The sequence below is a fragment of the Chenopodium quinoa genome, unplaced genomic scaffold (genome assembly GCF_001683475.1).
Source record: "Chenopodium quinoa cultivar QQ74 unplaced genomic scaffold, ASM168347v1, whole genome shotgun sequence".
Taxonomy (NCBI): Eukaryota; Viridiplantae; Streptophyta; class Magnoliopsida; order Caryophyllales; family Amaranthaceae; genus Chenopodium; species Chenopodium quinoa.
In genome coordinates, this window is record NW_018744151.1 from 657,619 (window position 1) to 672,489 (window position 14,871).

The 14,871-nt window shown below is 35.3% G+C and overlaps 3 protein-coding genes across 9 annotated transcripts; 1 reads left to right on the forward strand and 2 right to left on the reverse strand.

Annotated features, from left to right (window-relative positions):
• Positions 1-436: 436 nt before the first annotated feature.
• On the reverse strand, positions 437-3,681 carry LOC110693470 (DAG protein, chloroplastic-like). The gene is made up of 5 exons (XM_021870582.1): positions 3,246-3,681; positions 1,431-1,528; positions 1,264-1,329; positions 995-1,174; positions 437-804 (listed from the first exon to the last, which is right to left on the reverse strand). The coding sequence occupies exons 1-4, from the start codon at positions 3,611-3,613 to the stop codon at positions 999-1,001; spliced, it is 708 nt and encodes a 235-aa protein (XP_021726274.1). The 5' UTR covers positions 3,614-3,681; the 3' UTR covers positions 437-804; positions 995-998.
• Positions 3,682-4,874: 1,193 nt separating this feature from the next.
• LOC110693471 (pentatricopeptide repeat-containing protein At1g66345, mitochondrial-like) lies at positions 4,875-11,528 on the forward strand. 7 transcript variants are annotated; one of them, XM_021870588.1, is made up of 9 exons: positions 4,875-5,011; positions 6,254-6,381; positions 6,557-8,297; positions 8,382-8,483; positions 8,581-8,626; positions 8,795-8,912; positions 9,011-9,353; positions 9,653-9,758; positions 11,004-11,528. In XM_021870588.1, exon 3 carries the CDS (start codon positions 6,591-6,593, stop codon positions 8,232-8,234), a length of 1,644 nt encoding a protein of 547 aa, XP_021726280.1. In that variant the 5' UTR covers positions 4,875-5,011; positions 6,254-6,381; positions 6,557-6,590; the 3' UTR covers positions 8,235-8,297; positions 8,382-8,483; positions 8,581-8,626; positions 8,795-8,912; positions 9,011-9,353; positions 9,653-9,758; positions 11,004-11,528. The 7 variants fall into 7 exon arrangements, with proteins under 7 accessions (XP_021726280.1, XP_021726278.1, XP_021726277.1 ...); XM_021870586.1 differs by having other exon boundaries at positions 6,557-8,483; XM_021870585.1 differs by having other exon boundaries at positions 8,382-8,626.
• A 1,345-nt stretch (positions 11,529-12,873) lies between these two features.
• LOC110693472 (U-box domain-containing protein 20-like) lies at positions 12,874-14,535 on the reverse strand. The gene has a single exon (XM_021870590.1). The coding sequence runs from the start codon at positions 14,409-14,411 to the stop codon at positions 13,071-13,073; it is 1,341 nt and encodes a 446-aa protein (XP_021726282.1). The 5' UTR covers positions 14,412-14,535; the 3' UTR covers positions 12,874-13,070.
• Positions 14,536-14,871: the final 336 nt, after the last annotated feature.

A 14,871-nucleotide genomic window follows, 5' to 3' on the forward strand; every position in this document is an offset into this window, starting at 1 on the left:
TTTGATTTGTTATCAGTGTAAACTCACAATTTTCATTAGACCAAAAACAAGTTTTCAAATATTTTCTCCACCTTTTATTTATTTTATTAGACAAAACATGTTTTTCACACTTCTCAATCCATAATTATTGAGGTTTGTGCAGTATAAGTATTTTGAAAATTGAAAAAAAAAAACTTGATTTTTTATAGTCAAATCTAAAAATGGCTTAATGTGTAGCTAATATTTTGAGTATGGGCTATAATTTAGCCCAACCCAATACTACCAAAGGTGGAATGAATTTTTACCCAGCCCAGTCTATGATCAGCTATACTACCTGCCTAGCATGAGACTAAAACAACAAGATCAGAGCTAAGTATACAGAGCGAGGACAGATATTGCATACATCCTCCCTCGTGTTTGTCAAAGGCTCAATGCCATAAGACTGCGTGGGAGACGGTAACTAAAGTGGTCATATGCCTGATGTACAACCACAAATGACTAATGATGAAAACATGCTTTAGTCTATAACAAAATGTACAGTCTATTTGACAGCAAACAAGTGCAAAGAGCTATCACAAAATTCTTGTAGCACCGTCAAAGAGACTCCTACATGTCATACTCTTACATCAATGGCTCTGATTCTATAAATGGACTACTTTGCAAGCTTTATGGCCTTACAATAAAAGGCTGTTCATGTTGCAATACACCCTCACCATATAAGCAGTGTAAAGCTATACTTGACCATGCACGCATGACTGCTCATCGACATTCAGCAAGATGCAACCAATCTCTCCATAAGCTATGTCATTTCACATTATAGCCAACCTAGATCAAAGATTATATTTGAATCATTAAACAACAGTTGTCAATCATACTAGAAGTAGTTCATAAACAGGAGGTAGGATTAAGACTATAATTGTCAATCAAACACATATTCAAGTGATTCTTTTCCACATGCATAAAAACTTCTTCAAAATTCAGACAGATAGGATCATAGACAATTCCACTTCCTAACCTTATCAGGAGGCTGATTCAGAGGGTGCACTTTCTTGTTTTGATTTTCTAGGAGCAGTTCCAGGGGGACCATCTCGCCGTCTCTCATACCTTCTACTCTCATATTTAGAAGTATTGCGTTGCTTAGGTTGATATGTGGGATACTTGCAAGGAATAATCTCACCATTGATATACTTGTCCCCTGAGACAAACATTTCAAGGAAGTGAGAAAACTTGTCACTGTATAGGCACAAACAAAAAATTCCTCATAAATCAGAATAGGGTGTGTACCTCCATAATCCTTGTTTTTAACATCTATGTAAGAATCAGGCAACACCCACAGAACTCCTGGCAATCCTGCAGATCATGAAGGGTTGAATACTTAGCTAATTAAAAACAGCTTCAAAGTTTCTCATGCACTACAAGGGAACATAAAATTTCAATATTGCACCATTTACCCTTGAATTTTTCAGATGTTTCTTCATCTACTGTACATTGGAAACCAGTGTAGGTTGTGGTACTAAAAGCATACATGTTCTTCTTTGCCTCTTCCATGCTGGAACGTCATAGAGGAAACAGTCAATCAACAGTCTTATCAGACTAGTAAAATCAAATACGTAGTATATATATATAGGTAAAGCAAAAGCTTCAGAAATCGGTTCCCTGAAACACTCAAGCTCATTATTGTCCTTTAAATCTACTAAACAGAGTAATTGAATATTTAAACTGAATATACAATTATACATGCAACATTTGCCTTAGACCAATGTACAGGAACCCATGAATGCGCGTTTAGCACATCCCCCCCCCCCCCCACCCTCCCTCCCTGACTCCCTGACTCCCTCTTTCGCCTTCCCCTCTTTGATTAACTAATTAAGTCAATTAATTCTTGCCATACTCAATTACCCCATCTACTGCATGAACAAATATAAAACCAGGACGAGAATGTACTATAACCAACCACGGTAAACTATCCTTTTACTTAAATTTGTAAATTTTGTTCCATTTGAATCACATCCACAGAAAAAGTTGGCAAACATTCAATTTGAAATGACGCAACACAGCAAGGCCTCTCCTTCTTAATTGTTGCATTTGAAAACCCCACTACCAAATTCGCCATAGGAAGGGGCCTAGTTAGACTTATTCTTGTATTTTGGCTAGTTGTTGCATTTGAAACCCCCCACTAGCATGCCAATCCTTCTTAAATGTATTCAACATTTCGGCTAAAACGGTGCAGGCATTAGTTTCATAATTCTTTTAACAATAAGAAAGCCTTATTCTCACAACATCAATTCACTACAAAGGACATCACCACTTGTCCACAGTTTGGCAACATACAAGGATAACACCCCTCATGCTCTCACATACTTTTTCCATCCACCATTCGAAACAAAGAGAGCAAGCAAACTACATTATACTCACCAGCAGCAACTTCTTCACCAAACTGAATTTAAAAACACTTGATTATTTAACTATCAATTGTCTACTCTACAAAGTCTTTGGTTAGTTAACCAATGATAACCTCCTTCCACTCTTCCATATTACACATCATTCCCCATCACAAGTCTCACAACCATAAAATGGCAACCAATTCATTCTTATAATGCATGATTATTACATACTACTCTTGTCTTATATTATTTGCCTCATTTTCCTTTTTTGGGTGTCCTAATTTACTTGCTTAATTTCATTTATAGGAATTTTCTCCTCAACTTTTTCACTTGCATAAGTAATTTTTTCTCTTTATGAGCAGAAAGCAACTACAATTCAATTGAATTTCACTTAAATTGAACCTGACATCCAAAGGCACATAGTTTCTCCACAAAATAAACATATAGGCCTAAAATGAGCAGAACATTCATGGTCTTGCGACTCCAACTCTATTGAATTCCATAAGCATATCAACCAAATCCGAACTGAAAAAAGGCACATGATTTTTCCAAACAATCAACATAAAGGTCTAATTTCAGCTAAAAGAACAAAGCTTACACAAGATATTTACCATTATATTTTCTCAAAACCATTAGAACAATCATGGTCTAGCAACTCCATATTTATTGAATACCATAAACATTCAATCAAACCTAAAACCCAAAAAGTCACATAATTTCTGCTAATAATCAACATAAATGAGATATTGAACTTATCCCAAACAACAATTATACTGTATTACCCACTACAAATTTCCCCGAACAACAATTAGATTACCAACTAAAATTTCAATTACAACCCAGAAATTCAATCAAATTAAACAATAAATCAAAGAAACAAACCTTCCCAAAACAGTAGCAAGAGTATTGAGATAAGTATCAATCATTTGTTCCCTAGTAGGAGCAGGGTCTTTAGGAAACTCCATAACAATCAACCAATGGTTATAGTCACAGCCAGGTAACATTATCGTTTCCCTCTGCTCGCCATTGTTGCTTTTGCTTCTCTTAGAAGAGTAATCCCCATCAACAGCAGCCCTAATTGCGAAGCTTCTGGAATGTGAGGTGGTTTGATTTGGGCTCCATGATTGTGGGCGAAGAGAGAGGAGAGAGATTGAGGGGTGATAAGGAGAAGTAATAGAGGGTTTAAGGGGTTGTGGTGAAGGGATAATTGGAAGGGTTTTGGGGAGGAGAGAGAATGAGAGTGTTGCCATTGTTGAAGGTTGTAGGAAGTATGAAGTGATAAGGTGAAACTTGCAATGAAACTATCAAAGGGGGTTTTGTGGGATTTTTGTAAGTGTGGGGGTAAAGTTGTCCAAATGGGAAAGTTTTTAACCATAATTTTGTTTTCGGGTCTAAATAAGACATTGGACGGACAAGACCATTACAAATTACAAATGCGGGAAGAAATGATATTACGAAGTATAAGAGTATAAGATTAAGGGCCTATTCATCTTAGCTTAATTTCAATTCAGTTGTTTCTCTCATAAAATATTCATTTTAATTTAGTTCAATTCAGTTCAATTCAGCACGATCAGTAAATTAGAATAAACCCTAAGATCCTATGCTTTGTCTAGAGTTCAAACTCATTACGTTTATGGATTATTGTGTTATTTTTTTCTATGACATAAATTGGTTGTTTTTACTAAATGTTTTTTTTTTATTTTTAAAACTCGAATACAATAATAGTTTATTTGTTGTTTATGGAAGCTCACTTAGGAAAAATAAATGTTACAGAGTACTTAAATTTACATCTAAATAATGTTATATAAAATTATTAAATAACTCACTGTGTATAACCGTAATGAACATTTTGGGCTTGTGTTTGATAAATGGCTTTTCATTGGCTTTTTTATTGGCTTTTGGCTTTTTTATTTGGTCAAACATCTAAAATTTGTGTTTGGTAAATGGCTTTTCCAGGCAGCTGAAAAGTTGACTTTTTAGCCAAAATGAAAAAGCTACTTTGAGTAGCTTTTGGCTTTTGACTTTTGGCTAAGTTACTAATAATATCCTATAGCCAATTTTACCAAACATGTATTTAGACTAATAAAAAGTCAAACTGTCAACAAAAAAACCAATACAAACAGCTAGTCAAACCAACCAATCAAACCAGCCGACAGCCAACCGTCAGCAGCGCCAAACAAGGCCTTTGTCATACACAAATTATTAGATGTGGCTGGCCACATCGCGTGGCCAACAATTATATGGATTACTTCGTTAGTTTATTAGGAGTTACTTAATCAGTTAAAGGAGTTGCTATGTCAATGTTATAGGGTTACTCAATTCGATTTTAGGGTTATTCGATCATTATTGCAAGGATTTTTTTTATCAGTGCTATAAAGTTATTTTGTTCTTTTATAAGTGACTACACGATATGGTCACGGCTGACCCAACAACAACATTACCCGCCCCGTGACCTAAAGTCCCGACTCGTCTGGCTAAACTGGCTGAACCAAATTGCAAAACACTCAGAAATTAATTTTCCAGTTTTCTGGGTCAGAATAACAGTTTCACCCTTCTACACTAGAGAGTAGACTGAAGATACATTACTCGAAAAAGGGTGCTGGGAAAACATCAAATTACTCCTTCATCACCCATAATTATTTTCTACGGTATGTTTCTCTTCTAGTACTACCCAGTAAAATCTGTTATGCTTTAATTAGTTTGATCTTTGATGTGTGTAAAATTTATAGACTTTGTTCATGGATTATCTTCAATTGGGTTAATTTTTTGAAATTTGATTAAATTGTGCATATTTTTGGTGTGATTCTCCTTCAATTTGATATTGTAGAAATCTAAATTTGCTTAAATTCGAAACTTTGAATTGGGGTGGAATTCATTGACTTGGGTAATTTCATGCTGATTTGGGGACGAATTTCATGAATATTCAGTTTCTTTGAAGTTTATAGTTATTGAACTAATGCCAATAGACAGGCATTAAAGTTTATTTAAATTTACAAACATTTAAATAGAATATTTGTGTTTTTGAATTGAAGATTTTATAAATGATTAGTTGAATCCCAAGATGAAGTTATGTGCTATACTGTCGTTTTTCAAAGTTTCAATCTTTTCATAGTCCAATGATTTGAAGATTTTGAGCCACTACCTAGTACCTGGTTGATATTCCAATCCATAGATATGACAGATAATGTAAAAGAAATCATTTTTCAATGTTGTATGGAAGAGATGATCAGGATGAGAGTGACTATTTGAAAACAACTATATACATTCCGTTTCTAAATAATAGGCTACATTTGATTTGAGGACATCGTTTAGAGTCATAGCTAAAACGCCATTACGAGTACTATCTTTCGCCGTTTATCATCATTACGATGTTCTTTGCCATTTATCATCATTACGATGTGAGTTTAGTCTTTATTACAATTCTTAGTCACAGTTATCAATGGTAGTGTACTAGTGTGTGAAAGTGCAAATTGTAACATACTAAATTTATAGGCTGCCTGTAATTTGGGATAGACTAAAATAGAAACATTGTATATTATCTACGAACAAAGGAAGTAACAATGTGCACTAAAGGTGTTGCTGATTTATTTTGGTGAAAGATCAGTATTTTGTTTGCAAACATGCTTAGATGATAGATCTTACTCTTGAGAGTAATTTAAAAAGCTGAAAAGAGGCGAATAAAAGGTGCCGCAGTGCTCCTCTGAACTGTCTGAAGCCACTGTCAAATTTTATTTTGGGATGTTATTAGTCATTGCCAACTTTTGAGTGCCAATTGTGTCAATTTTTTTTAGGTTAGTTTTTTGAAATAGTGTTTTCAGGTTTTAATTACTTAAGCTCCACATTTTCTGTAAGATGCTTGTTTTTCATATGTATGCTCTGGACTTCATCAGCTTGAATTTCAAATCAAGATCCTTATGCGATGAGAGGGATGGAAGTTGCTAAATGAAGCACACTCAGTCCCTGCCTCTTTCAGGCTCTCAGCTAATGATTCTCCCTTCTGGTTCTGAAGATTATGCAGGTTAATGCCTTCTCAGCATAGCTCTTTGCTTAGTTTTCAAATAAAACATTTCTTCCTTTGTAGGTTTTTTAAATGTGCATCGTTTTGGTTGATTTAAATGCAATTTATAAAAGTATATTTATAGAAATTTAGAACCTTCCTCAAGTAATAGTTATTATTGTCATGTTGTTTTCAGAGGCTGCACCTTGATGGGTTGCTGATATATCATTATGGTCGTGATGGTTTCTGTTTTCCGCCATAGGGTTCTTACTATCACTAATATCTTTCTTTCAATTGGCAAACCCACCAAGCGCCTATTCAGCCATCAGTTAGTGGTCGATGACCCGAATCGTAAAGTGGCAAGTTCTTTCTGTGATTCTCTCCGTGAAGGCTTGAATTGGGATTCCTTGAGCAGAAAATATGATTCAGCGAGTTTGGATGATCCTATTATTGAGAAAGTACTTCTTGAATTCAAGGAACCCATTGAGGCAAAACGAGCTCTGAACTTTTTTCATTGGGTTGCACATAACAACAAGATTGGCCATAGACTTAAGCATTACTGCATCACCATTCATATTTTAGCTCGTGCACGTTTAGTAAATGACGCCCGCAGTTTGTTAGAATCCATTTTGCTGAGATATGATGAGATTGAGGTAAATAGTTCTTTGAGATTTCATATAGTTGATATGCTACTGGATACTTACAAGATAACCAACTCATGCCCATTTGTGTTTGACTTGTTGGTGCAATCTTATAGCAAGTTAAGGATGTATAATGCTGCCTTTGATGTTTGTTGTTACTTGGACGAGTGCGGATTCTCTTTGAGTCTCGTCACCTTCAACACTTTGCTTCATGTCATACAAAAATCACCAGATGGCAGCAATCTGATATGGGAGGTTTATGGCCATATGATTCAGAAAAGAACAAACCCAAATGATGCAACATTAAGAATAATGATCAATGCTTTGTGTAAGGCAGGAGAGCTGCAGAAATATATGGACATAGTATTTAGAATTCATGGCAAAGGGTGCTCTCCTATGGTGGCTGTGAACACTAGTTTGGTTTTCAGGATGTTAGGGGAGGGGAGAATTGAGAAAGGACTTGTTTTACTGAAAAGGCTGTTACAGAATAAGCTGCTGCTTGATGATGTTTCTTACTCATTGGTTGTTTATGCTAGACTAAGAAGCGGAGAACTAGACTTGGCACGAGAAGTGTATGAACAAATGCTGAGTAGCGGTTTTCTTCCCAATTCATTTATTTATACTCTTTTTATTGGAGGCTATTGTGAGGAGGGAATGGTTGAAGAGGCGCTGAAATTGATGGATGAAATGGTAAACTTGGGGCTAAAGCCATATGATGATACTTATAATTCTCTTATAATGGCTTGTGCTAATGTAGGGGCCTTAGGGGACAGTTATCGACTTTGTGTAGAAATGTCCGAAAAAGGTTTTCTCCCTAGTACTACAGCTTTTAATGAGATGGTAGGAAAGCTATGTCAATCAGGAAATATGAAGCAGGCCAATGATATACTAACTGTTTTGATGGAGAAAGGGTATTTGCCCGATGAAACAACATTCCTTCATCTGATTGATGGCTATGGAAGAGAGAGCAACTTTCAGGAGGTTCTGAAATTATACTATGAAATGGAATTTAGGTCATTGTCTCCTGGATTACCAGTCTTCACATCACTGATCAAGACTTTGTGTAAATGCAGAAAGCTGGAAAAAGCAGATAAGTATTTGACCATCATGAAAAAACAGTCGCTTAACCCAACCATATGCATATATGAATCACTGATATCTGCTCACCTTGAAAATGGCAATACAGAAAGGGCTCATCATCTTTACCACGAGATGATTCAGATTGAGGCTTAATCAACTATCGGCCTTCAGTTTGCTGAATTATTTTTCAGTTTTTCATGTCTTGCCCACTTGGAGGTTGCTAAAAACTTACAAACCCATCAACATCTTTTGTTTTCCTCTGCTTATTTATGCATTACTGGAAGCAAAAAATATTGACAGGAGAGGCTTTTTCCATGTGCAAATGTCAAATGATATGACTGAGACCTGAGTTTTCAGCTGGGTCGGCTGGCCCTTAGTGCTTGTCAAGGACGTTAACAGATGGTATCTGTGTTTTTTCCCCTCATCTTTTCACGAGTCGAATTGTATGTCATATACTAGTATGAACAGTAAAGATTGCGGTTAGTGTTTGTGATCACAGAATTGCTCATTGGGCCCGGATAGTGAAGTTTATTAGAGCCTTAGAGGTATTTCACTTGCATAATTTGAGATAATCTCAATATTTGTCATTGTCATAGCATTAACTATTTTCTTTTGCATGTTGCTAGTCAACATGGTTGATTCATGCCTATTACGTCATTTGGCAAATCATAGTTTATGTTACAATACATTCGTGGCAATAATCTTTGGTGTAGGTGCTTTTTTATTGGATATGACGGTTTTACTTAGATGATCAAAGGAAAGGATATGATAGTGAAAGTGACACCAAACTGGCAATCACATCAGTTTGACACCGAGGAACTATATGTTGAGGTGATATCCTGGACTCCAGGTCTGGCATTTTGTTCTAACTGGTTTCAAACAACTGTACAAATATACTAATATTTGAAAAGAATTGTTTTCATTTACAGATGTGCTTGGATGACACTCAATGTGAGCTTTGTACATGTTTGTCATTGTGCTTTCCTTCAACGTTGCTGTAATCGTGGTTTGAATAATGAAACTTGTTCTGCCCTTCTGCTCTTAAGTCTTAAGTGCCCTTCAGATTTTCTCTTTTCCTTTTCCCCCTCTTTTACACCAAATGATGATGCGTTTTAAACTTTTGTGCCTTTTGCTATGTGAAAAGGTAGAATTCGCCGAAATACATCTCTGTGAGTTTACATTTGTTTTCGGTCATTCCAAGCATTTTCTCCGTACCTTAAAACTTATGTTGCAAAGGATGGAAAAATTCATGATAATCAGTATCTATGATAGGTAATTGTTACCATCATTCCTTTGTTTTTGTCAGTGATATCCATTTCTATCTCCTTTTATATTTAGCTCGTGGACTTAATCTTAACTAACGTAGAGAAATGTGTTGTTTTGCATGTGTATTACACCATTCGAAGCATAACCTCATATTATATATCCTGAAATACTATGCTGTAGTGAAAGTCAAGATTCATGATGAATAGTATCCAAGTTATGTTGTTTGCTTGCTTGTTCAGTTACCTAATATACTTTTGCAATCACACTTCACTAGCAATAATCCAATTCTAATTTTTGTTGTGCAGCAGGGGAGGTCGGAATTAAAATAATACCCTGTAAAGTATTGTTGCTGCGCCAACCCGGAGCAAAAGACATTATACTGGTCAGCATTAGTGGGCTTTCAGGTTCCAGGTAAAATTTTTAAATCTTGGTTTTCATCCTTATTTTCCATTTATGTGTGCTCCTGTTGTTTATATTTGACCTTAAGCATGATTTGCTTTTTGGCTATGCATCTGTGTTTTTGAGCTGAAACTATTTTTACCCTTTTATTGATTTAAACAATTTAATTAATAACTTTGTTAAGTCTCATAATTTTTATTTTCTATTCCACCGTCCAGCTTGACTTACGATCTTAATGACTACATGCATCAAATCTGAGGCACCGATTTTATCTCTGTTCTGCTTTTGAAGTGTGATTTGATGCATGTAGTCATTAATATATCAGACAAGTAATCATTCTCTTTGAAGCTTTTTTTAAAACATTTCAGTAAATTTAGAATATACAGAGAATTTAGCTGTGGGACAAAATCTAATAATATGTTGTATTTTTGTTGAATATCCTCTTAAAGTAATTAAGATCACATGTACATGCTCCAACAGTTGACCACTTCAATTCGAGTAGCCATCGAGTAGTAAACAATGTTGCATGCAACTACGAAATTAGATCCCGTTGTAAAGTCCGAAGATGTAGACCGGGGAAAATAGTACACTTTTGAGTTAGTTTATATCAATAAGAAAAGAGAAGCATGTTTTCATTTTTTTTTTCTTTTTTTTTTTTACAACTTTTTTATAAATACAATTTCATTTTACTGGCGTTTTATTTCCTTGATTTATTTTAGCATTAGTTCTCAACTTCTCAACATTGACTTTATCATTGCAAAAATCTTTCATATTTGGATTTGATGTATCATAAAATATGAGATCTACTCACATAATTTGAATGGATTGAGAGTGAGGAATAGTTGGTTAGAGCTTTCCTCCTGAACTTAGGAGTTCCGTCATTGAACACCCTACCTAAGTCTTTACAAACGGAGTATAATCTTATAAGTCTGTTTCACAAGAGTCTAAATATTTCCATTGTAAGATGGAGATTTTGCTAGTAGATATCTATAAGAAGCTGGTTCATAATCTTGATAAATGCAAATTAATTTCATGTCAAATAGAAAGAATTTTCGATTGATATTAACGTTTCTTTGAGGTTTTCTCCTTCCATTATATTATGATGAATGTTTAGCACTAACCAACTTGCTTAATTCTCTTACTGTATAAGTTCATTATTGGATGCCAGATTAACCTTGTATTCTTCTTGCTTCCATCCGAATGTTACGCCTTGTTAGCAGGATTTAGAACTGATGTTAACTGTTATCGGTGTTGCAGTCAATAAAGAGTCAAGACGAAAGAGAAGTACTAGTTAAGGGGTTCAACTGCTGCCCTTACAATATTCATTTTGCTAGTGGCAACGTTAAACAAAACTTGCAAAGTACAATTCTTCAGCCATCATAATCGACTGAGTCCTTTGTGCATCATGTGGTCATGTTGTGTGTTTTTTTGCGAAGGGGACCATTTGAATAATTGAATATGATATACTCGTAGAAGTTTGCGAGGAGGTAATTGATCTTTCGCTAGTTAAGGTTTCTTATAGTATGAAGCTGTTTGACTTCTACATAATCAATACCGGAGTACTGTGCCTTTTAGCGAAATAAAAGAGCCACTATAGACATAAATGTAGACGGGATTCAATCTCATGTTTTTGGCTCCAACTTCTTGATACATCAAACTATCTAATGCTCTATCAAGAATGCCAACTACATTGAGTAAGTTGAAACTCCTATCAACTATACCAAATATTACTCGCTATCGAGTCCCGCTCTTTATGTATATTCACATATTGTATTCTTTTAATGCTGGTTGTCATTGAGCGGTTAGAATACCAGTTTACAGGTAATAATTTATAATTGACCAAATTGAATACGTTACACGGTTATAGTGCTCTACTTCTCTTGCAGCTAAGCCATTAATGTAATACTAAATTAAAGGTCAATTGTCAACTTTTCTCACTTAATGCATACGTGTGGACGCATAAATTTGATCACCTCTAGGCATCCACCCTGCCATAGGCAATTGTACACCGGCAAAAACCCGAAAATTTTAGGGTCTTGAACACAACCTCTCAACCCAAAAACTAACATAAATAAAAAACTAACTTGAACTAAAACTCGACCCTATTTGAAACCGATCGATTTAGCATGTCCCAACACGAGCAATAGGCCCATATAGAAATATTGAGAAATTGTTAAAATACTAGTTCTAATTCATCAAATTTTGTCTCCTAAATCCAAACAAGCTTAGATTGATTGTGATTTAATTATATAAAATGACTACATAGGATATAATAATATACTTACAAATACTACATAGGATACGAAATTCTCAAATTCCAATTGCTAATTTGCGTCACCAAATCTTACGTTACAAAGTAGCCAGTTGAACAAAATTTCATCATAGGATTAGATTTTTAAAATTAGTTTGGGGTGTTTTAGTTTGCCAACCTGGAAAATAAGACTAAAAGTTAGTCAATTGTAACGGCTTATTTAATTTTCATATCATATTCTAGATGTACCTGTTTAACAACACTTGGTTTTCATTCTTTATGTCCTGTTTTAGGTCTTATGTATGTTTTTGACCACAATTTTAATTTCTTGTCCTAAAATTAATTGGCTAGGGTCCAAGCCATCCTCAATTATCCAATTTTTGCTGGATTTTAGCTGTGATTTATTTATAATAATCTATCATGGATTAGTCAATATCATTCAATAGTCCACCTATTTTAGTTTCAGGAAAAAGATGGTTACAAGTTTTAAACCGATGGTCATATGTGTTAGTGAACCATTACTCCATCTAAGACGTATCAAGCAATTTCGTGTGTTATAGTTTATGTTAAAGCTCCGTAATCAAATTATGTTACCTGTTGTTTTAGTTGGACATTATTTCAATTTTCAATATATAACACGTATGTAATTAAGGAGTCAAGTATTGATCTTTGGGTATGCAATATATAACACGTATGTAATTAAGTATTAATGAATTGATCTTTGGGTATGCAATATATAACACGTATGTAATTAAGTATTAATGAATTGATATTTGGGAATAACGTGACATGCTTAATATTGTTTAGGAATCTAATTGCTAGAATTACAAAAAATGAAGAAATTAATATGAAATCAAGCACAAAAAGTTCATTTTTGTGAATTTTTTTATTGACAAAGAATGGTATATCTATATAGTATTATCTTCCAATTGTGTATTTTGTACATTGGCATTTGCAAATGTATGCTAAAAATCACTAATTAATCTGCTGTACAGCAAAATTAAAGAGACTAAACACCCTACTAATTAATTAACTGCAAAAAGAATGTGGTATGAACTATATATATGATCATCTTAAAATGGCCTTTTAAGATCCTTAAAATCCATGGATTCAATGCACTCTAACTTGTCTCTAAAAAGATTTAGGAGCTTCAATAATTTAGTAACCTTCTCCTTAACCCTCTCATTGATATTCCAACCAACTTGTAAAATCAGCAAAAGCTTTTGAAATGCACCAACTTGTAGAGCTTCAACAATAACACCACCATCTTCCCTATCCTCATTCTCACACAACCTATAAAGGATGGAGACCGAGAACTCGGTCGCTAACTCGGAGATCCTTAGTATCTTCTTTACCACCACCGGAATAGCTAGTGCTTGAGTGTAGGCCGCCTCACGGCCTTTGTCACTTCGACAAAGGCCGTCGAGGACCCCGAGTGCCTTCTCACAAACGCTCTTCTCAGCATCTACTAGAGTGTCTAGGACTAATGAGACTAAACCCATGTCAATGAACCTTTCTATGATCACATTTTTGCTTGAAAAATCATGACTTGATATGATCATATGGTATATTACAACTAGTGAAGCTTTGGTAGAAGCTGGACAAATTGGCTCTTTGATTAGCTTGACCAACCCTTCCATAGCTCCTTCCATTGTAACCAATGACTCAATCACCTTCTCGTGATCTTTCGAGCTCGAAACGAGTTCTTTAAGGATCATAACCGCGTTTCTTATCCCGGATAAACCTCCGCGTCTTAAAAACCACACCAAACGCCCTAGGGAGTTTGGTGTCTTAAGACTCACTAGAGCTTGTGACTCTAAGGGGGTTATAGATGTTAGAATACTCATAATTTCTTCCAAGAGTGAAATGACGGTTTCGCCCTCGCTATCGGCGAAAGCTTGGAATGCAAGGGACAAGGCCTTACTAGCCCCATTCCCTACAATGCACCTCTTATTCCTCTCACTCTCCTTCAAAGCCTTGCTTACTTTCCCCACTAGATCTTTACACTCTTGTGGGGTCCGCGACATTGAGATCCTCTCCGAGATGGTCCCCACCTCATCCGAGCTAATCGGAATTCGAGGCGTGGGGATCCGTTCTATTCCTTGGGATCGATTCTCAACACACCAGTCTTGGATCATCCTTCGAATAGTATGGTTTGGGATAGGCTCAAGTGTCCTTAAGACTTGATTAGTCATAGGACATGTTACATTACCCGCCTCAATCCATTTCTCTATATTTTCGCGGTCATACGATATTCCCGTCGATAAAGTCACCGGATCCTTCATCAAATCTAGAGATATCGGACACCGGAAATGATTCGGAACGATCAACTCCGTCGGCTTCCTCTTCCCCCCACCTTGATCACCCCCGGCCGCCCCTCGGCTCGCTCTCTTCCTTCTCCATGAAGAAATCATGTTTGTACTAGTAAATATGTTTTAAGAATATGATCAAATTAAAGTTATGTAAGTAAGTGTTTAATATTATTGGTATGTTTTTGGTGAATATAAGATGAGAAAATATGTTTTGAATGAATGAATGAAGTTTGTTGCAAAGACAAAGTATATATATATATATATATATATGGGGTAGGTTTAATATAAAGTTTATGTTATACAAATTATACGCGGTACAAAAGGTCAAAAACCATATTATAAAAATAATAATAACGACCGAAGACCCAACAAAATAGGTTGTACAGTATAATAAAAACGTTGTAATAAGTTCAAACAAAGGAGGAGGGGAAGAAGAGAAGTATTGAAGTTTGACCGTTGAAAGTTTGAAAAGGTAAGAAAGAGAGAAAAGGTCAAAGAAGCCGTTGATTTGGTTTAAAATTAAAAGTAGGGACATATATATATTTTGATTAATATTAAATAA